This window comes from Leuciscus leuciscus (genome assembly GCF_965113295.1).
Source record: "Leuciscus leuciscus genome assembly, chromosome: 3".
In the NCBI taxonomy this organism is placed as follows: Eukaryota; Metazoa; Chordata; class Actinopteri; order Cypriniformes; family Leuciscidae; genus Leuciscus; species Leuciscus leuciscus.
This window is the reverse complement of record NC_138727.1, coordinates 60,003,972-60,024,399: the sequence shown is the minus strand read 5'-3', so window position 1 is coordinate 60,024,399 and position 20,428 is coordinate 60,003,972. Positions and strand designations below refer to the sequence as shown.

The 20,428-nt window shown below is 39.8% G+C and overlaps 3 protein-coding genes across 5 annotated transcripts in view; all 3 read right to left on the bottom strand.

The window, feature by feature from the left end:
* Positions 1 to 20,428, bottom strand: part of LOC309493717 (polymeric immunoglobulin receptor-like) — a 125,231-nt gene that overhangs the window by 71,276 nt on the left and 33,527 nt on the right. The window lies entirely within an intron of this gene.
* The window catches only part of LOC309493887 (uncharacterized protein), a 91,178-nt gene that overhangs the window by 57,884 nt on the left and 12,866 nt on the right, over positions 1 to 20,428 (bottom strand). The window lies entirely within an intron of this gene.
* On the bottom strand, positions 1,052 to 5,562 carry LOC309493767 (polymeric immunoglobulin receptor-like). The gene is made up of 5 exons (XM_082163004.1): positions 5,413 to 5,562; positions 5,005 to 5,322; positions 4,515 to 4,826; positions 4,163 to 4,438; positions 1,052 to 1,185 (listed from the first exon to the last, which is right to left on the bottom strand). The coding sequence occupies exons 1-5, from the start codon at positions 5,510 to 5,512 to the stop codon at positions 1,100 to 1,102; spliced, it is 1,092 nt and encodes a 363-aa protein (XP_082019130.1). The 5' UTR covers positions 5,513 to 5,562; the 3' UTR covers positions 1,052 to 1,099.

Genomic DNA, 20,428 nt, shown 5'->3' with positions numbered 1-20,428 from the left:
GTTCATTTTCGGACGTGTTTCAGAATGGACTACACTGACAGAGAGAAGGCAGAACTCGCATCGCATTTATTTTTCTTTGTTTGGCAAAAAGCACAACACTTTGTTTTTATTGTGAGTATACACAAAAAGAATACACATTTTACAGAATCGATTGATGTATGAATCTTGTTTGTAATATCAAAGTCAACAGAGCAAAATGAATCTCTTTTGAACTGATAAAAAAAAAAAAAAGCGAGCTGGTATCGCCGGCGATACAGCTGACCCCAGGGGGTTAATATACACAGAAATGAAATTTCTTCAACAGTCAATAAAACAGCATGAACTGAAGTAAAAGACTGAAAATACCAAATCTGTCTATCTTTAGTGATTTAGTGAGTGTCACACTCATGGAGACTGACACCTCACGACACCTACAACAAACCAGCATTAAATACACACTGAAGTTCATTTTGAAAAGTGTTTGTAAAGTGTTTTTAAAGGAAATGTCACCATATTAGTTGAAGATTAAGACTTTTGGTCATTATTTAATCTGTGTTCTTCTGATGTGATTATTGGATCAGGACTTGATTTCAGATTCTTACCAGGAATCATCAGCAGAGTGAAAGTCCAGATGATCTTCATTCTTCTCTCTTATTAAATGATCTTCTCTGTTGTTAGTAGATTCAGTTCTTCTGAAGCTCTCGATGTGTGTTCAGAAGAGTTTTGAGTGTTTCTTTCCTGGTTACTTGTTTAACATGAAGAGCTGAACGTGACAGAGACGCCCACTTCCCCTGAGAGAGAGAGAGAGAGAGAGAGAGAGACAGAGAGAGAGAGAGAGAGAGAAGAGAGAGAGAGAGAGAGAGAGAGAGAGAGAGAGAGAGAGAGAGAAGAGAGAGAAAGAGAGACAGAAAGAGAGAGAGAGAGAGAGAGACAGACAGAGAGAGAGAGTGAGAGAGAGAGAGAGAAGAGAGAGAGATAGAGATAGAGAGAGACAGAGAGAAGAGAGAGAAAGAGAGAGAGAGAGAGAGAGAGAAGTTAATAAAGCGGGAAGTGAAAGTGTGTGTGTGTGTGTGTGTGTGTGTGTGTGTGTGTGTGTGTGTGTGTGAAGGACAGCATCACCTCATCTCAATAAACACTCAGTCACAGTGAATCCTCCAATCAGCAGCAGAGTCAAACACAAAGAAATAATGTTGATCAAAGAGAAATCTGAAAATGGAAACGGAGGTGTAATCACATGTATGAAAAAAAAAAAAAAATAATAATTATAATAATAATAATAATATAAAGAGTATATAAAGAATAAGAATGAAACATTCATGGCGAATATGTAACCGGTCCTGCTCGACCCACTTGAGTAGAACGCTAAGAACTGCACTCTCTAGTGTCTGTCGCTTGTGCGCTTCTTGAGATCAGGGGAGTGAGGTTTAGACGGACAGCTTTTACAAACTGGCCTCCATTACACTCACACCCTAAACCTCACTCCCATCCGGGTCACAGCACCAAATGTAACTGGTCCTACCCGACCCGTTTGGAGCGGGATTCGAATCAGTGTTTCCAGCACGGGAGGCGGATACACTAACAAGGAAGCTAAAGACATCTGGTAGATATCTGCATGTGCAGAAGGCCATGAGGCCTAGCATCCTCTGAAAGGTTCTGAGAGGGATAAGAGCTCCTGCTCTGAACGCTGAGTGCGCTCGTGGGTTAGCCATGGCCTCATTCTGGGCTGAGTCTAGAACCGCTTCAAGGAAAGAGATTTTCTGTCTGGGTGATCTCTTGGCTGGATTGAGTCTGAGTCCTAGGCAATTCAAATGGCTGAGGACCACATATTCCTTCCTTCACAGATTCTTCCTCCAACTGGGCCAAGATGAGCCAGGATGCGCATACCCTTTCTGTCTCAGGGGGAAAGATGCTGAATCCATGTATAATATACTCGCGGGATAGCCAAATTGGAGACGCTGAAGTCAGCTGTAGCATCGCTGATCAAAGTCTGCTGGTCGCTGCTCTGCTTGATTACAGCCCACATAGCAACATTGTTTTGGCCCAGATCTGGCACTTGTGGAATGTGGATCTGGCCCACATGCAGCAGAGAATGACGGCCCTTGGGTGGCCCGCTCCTGTTTGCCAGATCTGGGCCACAAGCAGGCCATAGCAATGCCACATGTCAGCCAAGAGCAAAGAAATAAACCATAACTGGACCTTATCTGGATCTCAGCAGAGGAGGATTAAACAACTCCACAAACAGCATTACCAGCTTCACTTATTACTAACCAGACTGACTTTATTTCTGTCAGACGTCTACAGAAGTTTTTAATGAGATTTAACAGAGGTTTAACTCTAATGTGTTTTATTTTAAGTTACCTTAACAGTGATTAGTGTTTCCATTAGTTGGGCTCTTAACCCGTATTATATATTTTGTATTTTTTTGACCGCTGTGACAGAGTGTTTGTCAAACACATTTGCAGCTGCAAAGAAAGCTAAAGTGAAATGAGAACAGGTGATGATGGTTTCCTGTTGATGGTTTTATAATCATCATGGCATAATCTGTTTCACTGATGTCTTTGGAATCTAACAATTGTGTTGATCCATTAATATTGTCACATCACAAACCCTGTGTTACTGCAGCATGAGATCCAGTAATATTAGAACAATCAGTTAGAAGACTTTATCAAACATGAGCACGATAAAGGCAGTTTAATATGACAATCACAGACATCAACTATCAGCGTATGAATCTCAACAATAGTGACAATCAAAAGTACCATGCTGCAATGCATGCTGGGTACCAGCATAGTACAAAACTCCCAGCATGCATTGCGACATGAATAAATTATGCAGCTGAATTGTCCTATTATTTTGTTTGATTCTAAATATTTGCTTTTATTTTTTGCTGTTGTTTTTGTTGTGAATTAATAGCTTTTCAGTGATGTTCTGAATTAATCTGTTTATCTAAATATTTGTGATTGTCACCATTGTTGAGATTCATACGCTGATTGTTGATATCTGTGTGTGTCAGCAGAAGCTTATTTTTGATCTCATGTTTGTTAAAAGATTTAAACTGACTGTTATAACATTGATCTCATACAACAGAAACAGGGTTTGTAATGTGAAAATATTAGTGATCAACACAATTGTTAGATTGCAAAGACATCAGTGAATCAGGTTATTTCATGATGATTATAAAACCATCATCACCTGATCTCATTTCACTTTAGCTTTCTTTGCTGCTGCAAATGTGTTTGACAAACACACTGTCACAGCAGCCAAAAACAATACAAAATAAATAATACGGGTTAAGAGCCCAACTAATGGAAACACTAATCACTGTTAAGGTAACTTCAAATGAAACACATTAGAGTTAAACCTCTGTTAATTCTCAATAAAACTTTTGTAGACATCTGACAAAAATAAAGTCAGTCTGGTTAGTAATAAGTGAAGCTGGTAATGCTGTTTGTGGAGTTGTTTAATCCTCCTCTGCTGAGATCTTCACAGATTTAATGTCTTATTTTCTCTTCAGTTGATTTCATCTTAGACTGTGTCTGAAGTCAGTTATAGTTCTTGTGTTTCTGCTCATCTCTTTTTCTGTTCTCTTTCCTTCAGTGATTCTGTTTTTTAACAGGCTTATTAAGGCTGAGATGACTCTATATGTAATATACACAGACTCTGTGTCTCAGATAAGGTCCAGTTCTGGTTTATTTCTTTGCTCTTGGCTGACATGTGGCATTGCTATGGCCTGCTTGTGGCCCAGATCTGGCAAACAGGAGCGGGCCACCCAAGTGCCGTCATTCTCTGCTGCATGTGGGCCAGATCCGCATTCCACAAGTGCCAGATGTGGGCCGGATCTGGGCCGAAACAATGTTGCTATCTGGGCAGGAGAGCAGTCGTTCCGCTGCCTGACTTCTTCAACGGCGAGAAGGCTTCTTTCAAGAATCAACGAGGTAAGTTTTGTCACTGATGGAGAATAAATCTGATTCCTATGGCAAATATGAGCCCAGTCAACAGGTATGCTCAGATTGCTACACTGTTATGGCTGGGCAGTGGCACTGCGTATTTGAATTAAAGGCTTCAAAATGTTAGAGAAATGGAAGTATTCCCCATGCCATCTAGCAAAGACAGAGTACGAGTAAACGTTTCGAAAGGGAACCTATATTATTAGTATAAATCTTCAAAAAGATCAGGGACTTACCCATATTAACAGTGAGGTTGACTTTAGTGATGATGTGAGATCCACACCAGTATATCCCAGAATCCTCTTCTCTCAGATCAGTGATGTTTACAGTAAAGACTCCAGTAGAAGCTTCATCACTGAAAGAGAATCGATCATCTCTGATCGTCTCCAATGAAACTCCATCCTTCACACACATGGAGGGTTCATGTGCTTTGCAGAAGCATTTCTGATGTTCATCATGATGTTTGCACTGGATTGACACGTCGTCTCCTTCATACTTAGTCAAGTTCAGCTCTGGAAATATTAGAAATATAAGAACATCAATTCACAGCCATAGTTTCACATATTCAGATGTATAAACGTTCCTCACCCTCGTTCATGATGACGATCAGATGAGTGTAAAGATAATTCACGTCTCTCTCTAATGCACACCAGTATTTCCCAGCATCCTCTGCTGTCAGTCCAGTGATGGTCCCAGTGAAGACACTTGCAGTGACATTATCATTCAGAGTCAATCTGTCAGTCTTGGTCTCTTTCTCTTCTCTCACAGTCTCATTGAGAGTATTTCTATCTCTAGTGGAGCACTTCCCCTTACAGAGAGACTTTGACTTTGATTTATAGATTGAATCATAAGGGCAGAAGATCTCAGCAGATTCTCCTTCACGTCTCACTACTGGAGCCACTGCAAACAAAGAACAGGTATATTTTACATTAATTATGGTGCTTATACAATATTTCTGTAATGTAAACAATAGTACTTCTCAGGTTCATCACCAATATCATGTCTGATCAATTCTACAACACACACTGTTTTTTAGAAACTTTTATGTGAGATTTGAATGAAAGGTTGTTTTACTTACTACCAATATGTAGATGAACAGTATTAATAATGGAGTAACTGTACGAGTGTCTGTTGATCCAAACTCCACATAAATAAACTCCTCCATCATCTGGAGTCACAGCAGTAATTCTCACAGTCATGAGTTTATTATGTCTGTCATCAGAAACACTGAATCTTTCGGTCTTCTTCGAGGTGCTGTAGATCATCTCAATAGAGTCTTTTCCTTCTTTGAATATGATCTTGGGATCATTAATATGATTATGTGAATATTCACAGCTGAAGGTTGCAGTTTCTCCAATATTCACCATCACTCTCTTTGATATTTTACAACATAAATCTGTTGTTTACAAAATAATAATAATAATAATTTATACATATAAAGATCAGGAATTTTACTACACCAAGATTTTGATCTTAAATGACTGACCTTCTTCCAAATTTAAAGTCATATCTATACCCCACTTGTAAAGAACACCAATCCAGTATCCTCCAGCGTCATGTTCATTCAAACCTCTAATGTAGATCATAAGGTTTCCCTCATTATTTCTAAACAATGTGAATTTTCCATTATTGATCCATTTATGCCATTTATCTTTGTGCCAAGGAATCCCTGATCTAACAAGAAGACTTCCTCCAGAATATCCAGTGACACTGACGCATCTCACTGCACCTGTCAATCAGATTGATACTGTGATCAGAAACCTCATGAACAGAAAACAGCATCATTACTGCAGTGATGAAAGAGAAAAGCTCTGACCTGAGATCAGGGAGAAAGTGAAGAAGATGAGGAGGATCTTCATTGTGAGTTGAGTTCAGTCTTCTTTATGCTGAATGTTCTCTGTGTGAATCTCTCTGTCTCTACATCTGTCTGCTTTAGTTCCTTCCTCTTTCTTCAGCTCTTTATCAGTAATGATCAGCTTTACTGGCTCCTCCCACCATCAGCACTGACTGAATATTACATTAATCACACTGAAAGAGCGCCACCTAGTGGAGGTTACAGTGTCTGATACTGAGAGCTCATACAGGCTTCATCTTCTCTATAGAAGGACAAATGACACTGAACATAATTAATCTGCATTATTCAAATCTTCCTCTAGAGGGCGACAGTATATTTATGTAAGGTGTCTATAGACCTTATGCGCCAGAGAAACGAGGGCGCCGCCATCTTTAGAATATTGTCTTTTAACTTCCGTTTTTGCGGTCGCTCTGTATATCTCTATGGCACTGCTGTCCAGGAGTAATTCGCTTGTGAAGTGGGTTTACTTAATGTAAAGGTAACGAAAGTTATCATGAGGATTGTAATGTTTAAAGCAGATGACTAAACAAATGTCAGTCGACCAGGAAGATTTTAAAACGAGCCGTTCATTAATAAACACGCAAAATCGCTGTGAAAATACAGACCGGAAGTCAAAAGACAACGAGCGCAGCGCTGAAAAGGGGCGGAGCTACATAAGGTCTATAGATGTCTATGTAAACTTACAAGGGTTAGTACGACCGCAAACAAAATGATATTTATTTTCTTTTTTCTCATCTACGTTTTTTTTTTATTTTTATTTTTTACCAATTTACCACAGAATTCCTCAAGTACACCATTAGCTTGCATATAAAATATTATATTTTTATGAAAAAAATCACTTTAATGATGATCTAAATTAAATATGAGTGGCTTCTGGATATTGATCTAGGTGTTAGAGGCTGATTTCTGCTGGTTAGAAAAAAGCATGTATGATTTAGTTATAGAAATAGTGTTGTGACCATATATATCCAGCAGAGGGACATAGTTTGCATCATTGTTTTGTTTTGTTTTTTGTTTTCTGGATGTGACCAACTGCTTCAAAACGTTTTTGATACATACACACACACACACACACACACACACACACACACACATACACACACACACACACACACACACACACACACACACACACACACACACACACAAAAAAAAACTTTAGAGAGGTTGTATTCAGAAAATATTTTATTAAATCAACCAAATGTAAAAAGTGATTAACTTTAGAATAATACATTATTTAAAAAAAAAAAAATGTAAATAAAACCAATAGCAATAAGCAGAACTGTGTGTGTGTGTGTGTGTGCGCATCAATGCATGTGTGTTTTTGTGTGTTTGTTAAATTATAGAAACAACATATAGTTCAAAATATACCACAAAACATAATCCACACATCAGGAAATGTTGAGATACAAAGGCTGATCAACTCAGAGAACATCTTGAGTGAATTCATGTCTTTATTACATAGCGTTATCTTCCTCTCTCTCTGGGAAATCGAAAATGCATCTGATACTTTTGTTTTGACATTTATACTTTGAGGTTTTGACTTCTCTATCAGCTGTGAGAAACAGACATGACCTGCAGGATAAATACATTGTGCCTATAAAAATAATATCATACGTTTACATTGTTCCAAATACAACTGTTGTCATATGAACTTCCATAAGTTGTGTAACTTGTTTTGCTCTAAGAAGTCTTCAGATGTCTTCAGATCTGAACATCTGTCATCTGATGCTTCTGTCACTTTAACAGGCAGTTCTGGATTCAGCACCACGGACAGCAGCTGTCAATCAGTAACACACGATAATGAACCTCATTGGCTCTCGCACGTCAAGCAAACTTGCTTGAGCTTCCATTTACCACAACTGATGTGTGAGTTTATAAATGTTTATATGTGAATAAAAGCCTAAATTAAATCTGTTCATCATATAAAGTGATCAAGTCTCTTAAAAAAATAATTACTAAACCGCATAATTCATATGGATTAGTTTCACAATCTCTTTATTACCTTTTTGAAGCATCAAAGTGTTAGTGGCATATGTCAATGGAGAGACAGAAATCACTCAGATTTTAGTACAAATATTTTCATTTGTGTTCGGAAAATGAACGAAAGTCTGACCGGTTTGGAACGACATGAGGGTGAGTAATTACTGACAGGATTTCCTTTTTTGGGTGAAATAACCCTTTTAAATACACAAACTGGACAAACATTGAAATGCTGAGACTTGTTTTCATCTACTTCCATTGCTTCATCAAATATTCCCCTAGAGGGCGAAAGTATATTTTTCATGTAAGTTCACTCCCTAGAGCCTGTATAAAAAAAACGTTGAAATGCAAAAAAAAAACAAATAGGAAACAGACCACATCTGGATTTGTTTGGATACTTTATGCATAAAGACAATAATAATATGAAGGTTTGATGTGGATTCAGCACCTCGGACAGCAGCTGTCAGAGGAACATCAGCATCACTGATGACAGGTGAACTTGAGTTTTTCTGCTTCCTTCCTTTCATCTCTGATTTAGTCATCAAAAACTGCAATCTGCATGGACAAAGGCTCTATGTACTTATTAAATTAGATCAAAGTTTCATTCCTCCAATAATACATTCTTTCTTTTTGAACATGCAGAAGGCGAGTATATCTGTGCCTTTTACATTTCATGATTTCAGAATACAAAGAAAATTATGTTCTGTGTCAACTACCATACAACATAATTACATACAACCAAGAAATGTCATGTTTAGTCATTGGAATTATAATATCAATAGAACATGAACTTCTATCTGCCACTAGATGGAGCCAGAGGGTTCAATAAGAGAGCTGTGTGTGTGTTTACTGAAGGTGCTGTACATCTATAATAATGCAATGGTGAACAGGACATCACAAACACTAGAGAGATTCTCCAGAGGTTTTCACAGCATCTTTTCATAGACTTTAAAAAAGTTCAATGCCTTTATTGTCTCCTTAAATCACACTATCCCTCAATGAATTTGAAATGTCAGTTTTTGATATTCATCTCCTCCACTCCACCAGTTTGTTAACATCCGTACAGCTGATCACAGCAGAACCAGAGGTGCAGCGAGGGGAGATTGCGTCATTCCCTTTAGAAAAAGTGTATTTGGTCATACTTCTTTTTCTGTTCGAGCTGCTACTGAATGGAACCGCATTCCCTTAATCATCAGAAATCTAAACACATATTGTACATTTAAGAACCATTTAAAGAAATGGCTTCTTGAATTTCAGATCTGTCAACATTAACACATTTCTAGACCTGCTCTATCCACTGCTGCATTCTTGCCTTGTGTGTGTGTATATTTACATTTACATTTACATTTAGTCATTTAGCAGACGCCCTTATCCAAAGCGACTTACAAATTAGGACTAAGTTCAGCGAGTCATCATAAAGAGGCAAAAGCAACAACAACGCAGGAAGTGCTCAAAATACGAAGTGCAGGTATTATTCAGAGTAGCATAAGCCTGATAAGTGATGTTTCAAAGGGAAAGGATTTTTTTTTTTTTTTTTATTATATTTTTTTTTTTCTATAAGGTTAAGTGCTCACGGAAGAGATTGGTTTTCAGCTGTTTTTTGAATGTTGTCAGGGATTCTGCATTCCGGATGAGGGTGGGGAGAGCGTTCCACCAGCATGGAACTGTAAATGAGAATGTTCTGGAAAGTGATTTTGTGGCTTTCTGTGATGGAACCACGAGACGTCGCTCGTTGACCGATCGTAGGTGTCTGGTAGGGATGTAGACTCGTAGGAGTGAGTGAAAGTAGGAGGGAGCTGAGCCTGTGATAGTTCTGTAAGCAAGCGTCAGTGCCTTGAACTTGATGCGAGCAGCTAGAGGTAGCCAGTGCAGAGAGATGAACAGAGGAGTGACGTGGGCCCTCTTGGGCTCGTTGAAGACAAGACGAGCTGCAGCATTCTGGATCATCTGTAGGGGTTTGGTCGCACATGCTGGGAGTCCAGCCAGAAGGGCATTGCAGTAGTCAAGCCTAGAGATGACCAGGGCCTGGACGATAAGTTGTGTTGCATGCTCAGTTAGGAAAGGCCTGATCTTCCTGATGTTGTGCAGTGCAAACCTGCATGATCGAGCTGTCTTTGAAATGTGATCTGTGAAGGTCAGCTGGTCATCAAACGTTACTCCAAGATTTCTGACCGATCTTGATGGGGTGATTAATGATGACTCTAGCTGGATGGTGAAGTCGTGCTGTAGAGACGGATTGGCAGGGAGGACGAGAAGCTCAGTCTTTGCCAGGTTGAGCTGCAGGTGGTGTTCCTTCATCCATGTGGAGATGTCCGCCAGACAGCTTGAGACCCGTGCAGCTACTGTGGGATCATCTGGTTGAAAGGAGAGGAAGAGCTGTGTGTCATCAGCATAGCAGTGGTAGGAAAAACTGTGTGCCTGTATGATGTGTCCCAGTGATGTGGTGTAGATGGAGAAGAGGAGGGGACCAAGAACTGAACCCTGGGGAACCCCTGTGGTCAGCTGATGTGCTCTGGATACCTCGCCTCTCCATGCGACCTTGAAGGACCTACCTGTGAGATAGGACTCAAACCAGTGGAGTGAAGTTCCTGTGATGCCCAGTGATGAGAGGGTGGACAGAAGGATCTGATGATTCACCGTGTCAAAGGCAGCAGACAGATCCAGGAGAATGAGGACTGAAGATTTGGAAGCAGCTTTTGCGATCCGTAGGGCTTCTGTGACTGACAGTAATGCAGTCTCAGTTGAATGTCCTTTCTTGAAGCCAGATTGGTTGACATCCAGCTGGTTGTTTAGAGACAAGAAGGATGTTAGTTGGTTGAAGACAGCTCTTTCAAGTGTCTTCGCAATGAATGGTAGGAGAGAGATAGGTCTGTAATTCTCTACCAATGATGTGTTTAGCGTTGGTTTTTTGAGCAGTGGAGTAACCCGAGCCTGCTTGAATGCTGTAGGGAAGGTGCCAGTGTGGAGGGATGAGTTGATGATGTGTGTGAGTGATGGTAGAAGTGTGGGAGAGATGGCTTGCAGAAGGTGTGAGGGGATGGGGTCAAGCGTGCAGGTGGTAGGGTGACTGGAGAGGAGAAGTGTAGATACTTCTTCCTCGGTTAGCGAAGAAAAGGAGGACAGAGGGGTATTGGCTGTGGAAGGGGTCGGTCTGGGTTCCTGTGTGTGTGGAGCTGAGAACTGACTGCTGATAGCTGTTGTTTTGTTGGTGAAGAAGGTCGCAAAATCGTCAGCAGTTAAGGAGGAGGCGGGAGGTGGTGGAGGTGGACAGAGGAGAGAGTTGAATGTCTTGAAGAGTAATCGTGTGTTGGAGGAGCTGTTGATCTTGTTGTGGAAGTATGAAGATTTTGCAGCATGAACATCAACAGAAAAGGAGGAGAGGAGAGATTGATACATACTCAGGTCAGATGCGTCTTTTGATTTGTGCCATTTCCTCTCCGCTGCCCTGAGTTTGGTCCGGTGTTCCCGAAGAACCTCAGATAACCAGGGGTTAGAGGGAGTAGTGCGTGCTGGCCTGGAGGAGAGAGGGCAGATAATGTCTAGAGAAGAGATTAGAGTGGAGCATAAGGTGTCCGTTGCGGTATTCACATCCAGAGATGAGAATTGTGAGGGTGGGGGAAGAGAGGATGACACGGCAGAGGAGAGATGGGAGGGGGAAAGTGAGCGCAGGTTTCGTCTGAAAGTGACTGGTGGTGGGGGTGGGGGTGCAGGGGTAGAGAGTTGTAGACTGAAAGTAATGAGGAAATGATCTGAAACGTGGAGAGGTGTCACCAGGATGTTTTCTGTGGTGCAGTTGCGTGTGTAAACCAGGTCCAGTTGGTTGCCTGATTTGTGAGTAGCTGTGGTGATGAGTCGTTTGAGATCGAAAGAGGCTAGGAGAGAGGTGAAGTCTGTTGCATGTGGCTTTTCGAGATGAATGTTGAAGTCACCGAAGACTAGAAGTGGGGTGCCGTCCTCAGGGAAAGTGGACAGCAGCACATCCAGCTCATCTACAAAGTTACCCAGCTGACCTGGGGGGCGATAAATGACTACAATATGGATTTTAATGGGGGTTGTAAGTGTAATAGCATGATATTCAAATGAGTTGTTGTTGCATAGAGAAGAGAGCGTGGAGTATTTGCAATTGTTAGAAACGAGAAGCCCTGTACCCCCACCTCTCCCAGACTGGCGAGGGGAGTGGGAGAAGGAGAAATTGCTAGAGAGAGCAGCAGGGGTTGCTGAGTCTTCTGGACGAATCCAGGTCTCAGTCAGCCCCAAGATACTAAGAGTAGAATGAGATGCAAAGGCTGGAATGAAGTCAGCTTTATTGACTGCTGACTGACAATTCCATAGACCCACGGAAAGAGAGAGAGGAGTATGTGAGGATGTGAGGATGGGACGCAGATTGGCAGTATTGCGCTGCCTATTGCGCGTGATGAAAGGACGGTGCCGAGAGATAACAGGAATGTATTGAAAGCACATGTTGATTAAGGTGAACAATAAGGTAAGTAGAGGGAAGAGAAGGGGAAGAGGAGATACTTAAGTGCCTTTCTGGTGTCCTTGCTCGGTGGAGTCGCGCAGGTAGAGTCGCTGGTCTTTTCCCGAGTCGGTCTTCACACGAGGAGGCTGAACGCTTCCGCTGACGCTTCCGCGACAGCGCGCAAATTACACAGATATACGGATAATGCTTTCACCGCTTGAGTGAGTACAGCTGTTTCGGTCGGGCAATTAAGTGTAAATAACGCGAAAATGTGGCAATTCCAACCTGCTAGGAGCAAAGGCTTAAGTGCAAATGTAACAATAATTTTAATTTTCACTCGCGGCTGTTGTTAATTGTGCCAACGCGTCTCTCTAAAATACAGAATTATGTGAAGTTAAAAATACAAAGTAACAATAGGATCGAAGATAGGCTTACCTTGACTAAAAAACAACAATGAAATAACAGGGTGAACAGTATTCTGGCAAAAACACTTGCGCGTTCTAGCTGTGCCTCTAGTATGCTTGTCGCTGGTCCTGCTGGAATGATCTGAAATGTCTCTATTTAAAGCTATTCTTACAGATGCTGTTTCGGTCGGGCAATTAAGTGTAAATAACGCGAAAATGTGGCAATTCCAACCTGCTAGGAGCAAAGGCTTAAGTGCAAATGTAACAATAATTTTAATTTTCACTCGCGGCTGTTGTTAATTGTGCCAACGCGTCTCTCTAAAATACAGAATTATGTGAAGTTAAAAATACAAAGTAACAATAGGATCGAAGATAGGCTTACCTTGACTAAAAAACAACAATGAAATAACAGGGTGAACAGTATTCTGGCAAAAACACTTGCGCGTTCTAGCTGTGCCTCTAGTATGCTTGTCGCTGGTCCTGCTGGAATGATCTGAAATGTCTCTATTTAAAGCTATTCTTACAGATGCTGTTTCGGTCGGGCAATTAAGTGTAAATAACGCGAAAATGTGGCAATTCCAACCTGCTAGGAGCAAAGGCTTAAGTGCAAATGTAACAATAATTTTAATTTTCACTCGCGGCTGTTGTTAATTGTGCCAACGCGTCTCTCTAAAATACAGAATTATGTGAAGTTAAAAATACAAAGTAACAATAGGATCGAAGATAGGCTTACCTTGACTAAAAAACAACAATGAAATAACAGGGTGAACAGTATTCTGGCAAAAACACTTGCGCGTTCTAGCTGTGCCTCTAGTATGCTTGTCGCTGGTCCTCTAGTATATGTCATGTTTTTGTCAGATGTTTGTTTGATTGTTGGTTTGCTGTATTTCGGCTGTATTTTTTAACATAATAGGATTTCTTACTAAATGTATTGTACAATTTTTTTATTTTTTTTAGGGTGACTTTTAACATCTGTCTGGGGACTGCAGATGAAAAATAGCCTTCTGGCTAACTCTGGCATATTGACAGAAATGTTTATTAATATGCACTGTCCCTGTAATAATAAATAAATAAAATAAAAATAAAATAAATGTTTTATATTCTGAAAGGCTGCAGTTTGATTAGTAAAACCACATTTGATATAAACGATTTTACGTTTGCCCAATTTTACCATGAAGAACTGGCAACCACTCCATTGCATTGTGGGGGTGTTTTGCACAAGCACATTATTTTCACATTTTCAAGTGATCCTGAAGACCTTAATTGGTTGCTTCAGGTGTGTTTGATTAGGGTTGGAGATGAACTGTGCAGGGCAGTCGATCGGCAGGAGCAGGATTGGGCACCCCTGTCCTAAAGAATAAGTTGTGTAATGCTATTTTTATGAGCTCAGACATTACCACAACATTTTTTTATTTTTTTATTTCAACATTATACTTTTGAGTAAACATTCACACATTGAGGTAGTGAAGAAAACGATAGACCGGCATTACATACATAAAGTAAAACAATAATGACATTTACAGATGGTCTAACCAGAATAGAAAATCTCTGCAGGCTATCATGTTTTGCTCTAGGGTATAGCTGACCAGACTTTCAACTATTTCACCATTGTCAGTTTTTGCATTTTTTGACAGCAGTGACACACAGAGATGTACAAATGTACAGATACAGAGTATTTCAGTGACTCCTAATTCATCACTACATTCACTACATTCACGCAACACATCCAGAACTTTTCAGAGGATTACGCCGTTAGGCTCTTTGCCATTAAAACACATGGGCGTTACATCAGTCCATGACTTTGTCAAGCCTCTTACGACATCCATTTCATTTTTGAGATTTCTAACACGTATGGTATCCTGCGCACAATCGTTTTTCATATCACATGCAGCATCGATGATCCTGTGCATCAAGCCAACCATCTGGCCTCTAAAATTATCTTTAACCCTCTGGGGTCTGAGGGGTTTTTGGGGTCCTTGAGATGTTCTGACATGCCCTGACATTTGTGCTTTTTTCAGTTGCTTATAAACATATTAATGGCAAAGGTATAATTACACTCTATTTAGCACAAACAGGGCTACCATAATATGTGAGCAACATGCATGTACATGTTTGTATTTTTGAGAGAATAATGTTTATGCATGGTTATTGAAAAAACTAAAAACTAAAGTTTCTGAAATAAGGCCACAAAACACATACTAAATATGTGACAATAAGACTTTTGACTAATTGATGTCGTTGCCTAGAGTTTTTTCTTCAAAATGATGTGAAAATCATCCTGCCCTTATCATTCACATAACACAATACATTGATTTAAATCTTGTAAAACACTTTTTGTTTGTAAAGGCAATATGCGCAAGGGGCGTAAACCATTCAACAGCATCATGCATATTTAGTGATTCACACCTGAGGAGACAATGGGGCCCGCATACTTAATGAGCCATTCATTCAGGTGTGTCACCTATAGCCACAAGAAAGAATGCACGAGCAATATATATATATATATTCTACCAAATTGGTTCACAGTTGGAAGCATGTCAATTTATTTTTTTATATTTTTTTTCACAAATGTTGCTTGCAAATTGTATAATATCCAAGGAAAACATGTCTAGTAATTGTGCAGTTAATTCTCATACTGTATTTTCAGTTTTGGAATATGTATCCTCTCCCCAAATTTGTCAATAATAAAACACAATAAAAATTATTTAAAGAAAAGGCTTATATTTACCTTTTAACATTTGTTTACATCTACCTTGTAAATATATATTTTTTATTAAAAAGGTTACAATTACAACAACAATTGAAGTGTAATCTTTCTTTGTAAAAACGAAAGTATACATTTTATCATACATATTTCAAAGTTAAGGATTCATTACTTCGAATATAGCCTACATTGACAAAACATACTATATTTAACATATTAGCAAAAATTGGCAAACAAAAGCTTATTTGAGGTGGCAGATATTTTACAGTAAAAATGTGTAATCTATCCAAAACTAATCAACGAAATGTTGTCTTTCATTTGTCTGTAACATAGGTCTTTCGTTTTTATTATAAGGAATATAATGTTGTGGAATATAATGCTTTTTGCGAGTTGTGGTAAACAGCGCATCTCTTTCGTTCATTCATTCACACAGAAACGCGATTTACTTGAGAATGAAAAAAAACTTACTACATTATTCCATCCGTTGCTCCTCGAAATACCAGCACTTCTGAGGTACGTTTTCCATTAGTATTATTCCTCACAGCGCTGCGAGACAGTGTAGACAAGTACACTTATCTGAATAAACTTGATGTGTTTTCTCGAGCTGATATGGGGGCGTTCACAGTTTGTATGGGATCGTCTCAGTCATTTGCGTTTGAATAGCGCGCGCTCTCCGTGGGCGGGGCCGATTAAAACGTAATGAGCTGAGATGAGCTCGACTGGAATCGCTCTCTTTTAATACAGATTTCACAAGATGAGAATATTAGTTTTTTATATAAATTACTTCATTTAAAAGAAGAGAATTCAAGCTTCATGCCTGTGTGTCTGTATGCCTGTTTGACTGAGTATTCGCGGAGTTATTGTTCATTTTCGGACGCGTTTCAGAATGGACTTCACTAGCAGAGAGAAGGCAGAACTCGCTTCGTGTTTATTTTTCTTTATTTGGCAAAAAGCACAACACTTTGTTTTTATTGTGAGTATACACAAAAATAATACACATTTAACAGAATCGATTGATGTATGAAACTCCTATGGAAAATCAAAGTCAACAGAGTATTTATGAGTTTCTTTTACACTGATAAAAAAAAAAGCGAGCTGGTATCGCCGGCGATACAGCCGACCTCAGGGGGTTAAACATACAGTCTAGCGTAGCTCTTAAATGACACTCATTGCCCGTGGCGCACTCACACGCCGGATGATACTTGTGCCCCGCATCGCCAGAACTCAACAGGGAGTTGCTCTCCATCAGTTTTTGCGTAGCCATTTCAGAAGTTTTTAGATTTTCGAATAGTCCCTTATTCGATGATGAAAGACACAGTTAGTTCCTGGAATCTCCTGAGTGAGTTCTTGCGGCACAATCGTCCAGACCTAGTGCGTTAACGCTCGGAAGTTTGGGTTTTTGGGTCAGAAGCGGGAGTCAAAGAAGCAGAGTTTGCGTCAGGCTCAGAGAAGTGGATTTTGACAGTCCATGTAACAACCAGACAATGGTCCTTGTCAGCAGTCCACGGCTAGTAGAGCTAGAGCCCTTCAGTTAGGAAAACCGGGGTTGTGTGCGATAACTGAGGCTGAGCTCCGTGTAGAGTTTATCAGGACAGCCCGCCCCGCTGGAGGGGTTGTATAGGGGTGTCGTAAACCGCTATATAGGATTAAAGCCACATTGAGTCAGAAGTAGCTTCATGGAGTTATGCATATGCCACCAGAGAGATGTCTATTAATTACACAAAAATATTTATATATAAATATTTTATTTTTAAACGTATGCACGAGCTCCACAAGCCCACAATATCCCCTCAGCCTGAGTTTCTCCACGTCAGTCCTGCCGAGCCAGAGTCTCCGGACAAGATGGCCGACGCCACGTCGCCTTAGCCCTCAGCAGAGATGGCCGCTGCCACGCCTGAGGTCCCCTGACAGGACCATGGAGGCCGCGCCGCCATGGTCTCCTGAACTGTCTGGTCCGCCCTGTAGCCCTGAACCGCCAGGTCCGCCTGGTCCCCCTGAAGGGTCGTCTCCGCCCTGGTTGCCTGCACTGCCTGCTTCGCCCTGGTCGCCTGTACTGCCTGATCCGCCCTGGCTCTTGTCTTTGTTTCCAGTTTCCAGCCTTTGTTTAATGTTTGTTTTGTTAATAAAAGTTGCATTTGGGTCCACTTCAACTTGTCTCCAGGATTACATCGTTACAATGACAACTTAAACTATTTGCTTTTTAGATTGTTTATTTTTTTTATCATTGCATAAACAACTACTTCTTCAGTGCTCTGAAAATGTAAGGTGTTTTTATAAATATATTAATTTAGCTAAAACTATGTTTACATTTTTTAAATACATTTTAGTAACATATGTTATTATACATAGGTTATATATTTTATTTATAATAATTTCATTTAAAAAAAGAGATTAGTTCATTTTTTAGAACCATGTGTGTGTGTTCGCGCGCGCGCAAAACAGCTTAGAAATTATAATAAATTATTTATTTAATTAATTAATTTTTGAAAATGTACAAATGTAGTTTTCTGTGATGGTGGTGTTTAGGTGTAGGGGATAGAATATGTACTTGCAGGGTATATGTAGGGCAAGGACAACGGTCAAGCCCATAAATCTTTTAGAGAGGCCATCAATCATTTAGACATATGGTGTATCCTATTACTACTACTGAGATATATTATGAACAAGATTTAAATTTTTCATAAAGTTTATTACACATATTTACAGCATCTGTTTTATGGAGTGGAAAGTCTGTGACCATTGGTAATAGAAAACTATTTCCTGTTTTTCTCACACCTGCAGGAGGCTGAAGGGTTTCAGGGTTTGACCCGCAGAACATAAATAGAGCAAAAGAAAACCACAAGCTGAAGAACATCTCATGCTGATGATCTTTATCACACTGACCTCAGTATCAAACCACCCTGCAAACACAAAGACATTTACCAGCCTTTTTATCTTAGAAAATAAATAAATAAATACAAATATATATTTTTTATTATTTAAAATATTCTTTCAAACATTTTTTTTTTTTTACATGAATGTACAGACTCGTCATTTCACTGTTTATCGTCTGATTTCTGTCTCATACATAATATCATAAAACAACATCAGAAACTTACATTTCACATTCAGTAATTCTGTTACATCTATATCTAGATGGACAATTATGTTAGTATATTGTATACTGTACGAAATGCACTAAACAACAAATGCATGACATTTAAATGATTTTTACGGACATTGTTTGTCATTGAATTGTGGATTCAATGTTTAGATTTCAATCTTTTTTTAAAGAAAATTGTCAAATCACAAATGGATAATTTGTTGATCATAAACATTTTTCATTCTTTTCCTCAATTCACCACTTTCAGTAAATGTAGAAGGTGAATTACTGAATGATCAGCTGTTAGTCTTTATTGTCTTCTGTTCATCTTCTGTCTCTATGTTCAGTCTCATGTGTCTCTCTGTGGGTTTCCTGAGTAAGTGTGTTTCAGGGCGTTTTTCCACTGGGTTCGTTTGCTGCGGTCCGAACCCGAGTGCGCTAGTTCCCGGCGCCCCCCGCAGCGTTGGTCTGGTTTCACACTCAATTAGTTGTATCGAACCCAGGTGCGTTTGCAGTGATCTTACGTCATCGCAAACGCACACGGAAAACGCATGGAGAATACAACTCGACTGAGCATAGCTGTAATTTGTCTGTTTTTTTGGTGCTATTATGCACAACATAGTGAGAGACAACTACGTTTATGTTCATTACATGGTGTAATTCAGCACATATCCAGGGGACGCCGTGTTTCTGCTGCTCGCAGAAGATTTTTCACTGATGCGACAGTGATACGCATGCGCGGGATACTATACTTCCTGAACAAGCACGCACCCGAGTCCGTGTTGCTTGCACATTAACGCGAACCGCGCCACGGTTCGGGAGCAACCGAGCTCAGACCACCTCCTCCAGGTAGTCTCGGGTTCGGTACTCTAGTGCGCACCCGGGTCCGATGACAGCGTTCACATTAGCGATTTTTCATGCGAACCGTGCCCCGGTCCGCACTAAACTGCCAGTGTGAAAGCGCCCTAATTAAACTGAACTGAGACCCTCAACCTTCACATGTTTTCTGTGGCTTTGAGCTGGACGGAAAAAACTGTCTGTTCATCACACAAACACACACACACCTCCAGTGTTCATGAGAAACTTTAAGACAAAAAATTGGCTTTCTTTGCAACAATAATGTGTTTTGGTAAACACTGTTAAAAGACCATAAACTCACATAAGAAGTCAAGAGACAAAGTACCCAACTAAAGGCAACACTGTTCACTATAATGGTGATGTTTTTGATAGAGCTTTTAAAACATTAACATCTAAACTGTTAATTCTCAATAAGAACTTCTGTAGACGTATGACAGAAATAAAGTCAGTCTGGTTAGTAATAAGTGAAGCTGGTAATGCTGTTTGTGGAGTTGTTTAATCCTCCTCTGCTGAGATCTTCACAGATTTAGTGTCTTCTTTTCTCTTCAGTTGATTTCATCTAAGACTGTGACTGGAAGTCAGTTATAGTTCTTGTGTTTCTCTTTCCTTCAGTGATTCTGCTTGTTAACAGCAGGTGTTCATCACTAATGCTCAATCATCACTTAATCACTTAATTATCTCATTAACTTAACTCTGATTAAGTGTTACTTTAACACTCTGTAGAGTGGGATCATATGTGTCTGAGCAGTGTTGAGTTAACTCTGGGGATTTTGCTGTGTGGATGCAGTTTTTTGGGGCTTCAAAAACTCTATTCACTCCCATTATAAAGCTTGGAAAAGCCAGAACATTATTTAATAATCGATTGTGTTTTGTTGAAAGAAGTAAGTCATATACACCTAGGATGACTTGAGGGTAAAGAGTAAATTATGGAATAATTTTCATTTTTGAGTGAACTAACCATTTTATAAATAATCTTTCTCATGATCTCCCTGTAACTAGTATCTCGTGTACAAACCTAAAGCAGATCAAAGAAAATAATCAATATTCAGAGAGATGAGAAAGAGCCTTTAACAGCTTTGAACATATTCTCATGTTTCATGCGTCTCATCATAAAGGTGTTTTAAACTTGTGTCTGTTTAAGAGCTGCTATTAAAGAG

Bases quoted from the DNA above. Each gene is read 5' to 3' on its own strand.
- LOC309493767 (XM_082163004.1), bottom strand. From the start codon at position 5,512: ATGATCTACATTAGAGGTTTGAATGAACATGACGCTGGAGGATACTGG. The intron at 4,827-5,004 runs GTAAGTAAAACA...CTTTGTTTGCAG, and splicing joins TGTTCATCTACATATTGGTA to TGGCTCCAGTAGTGAGACGT. The intron at 1,186-4,162 runs GTAAGTCCCTGA...TTCCATTTTCAG, and splicing joins CAACCTCACTGTTAATATGG to ATTTCTCTTTGATCAACATT.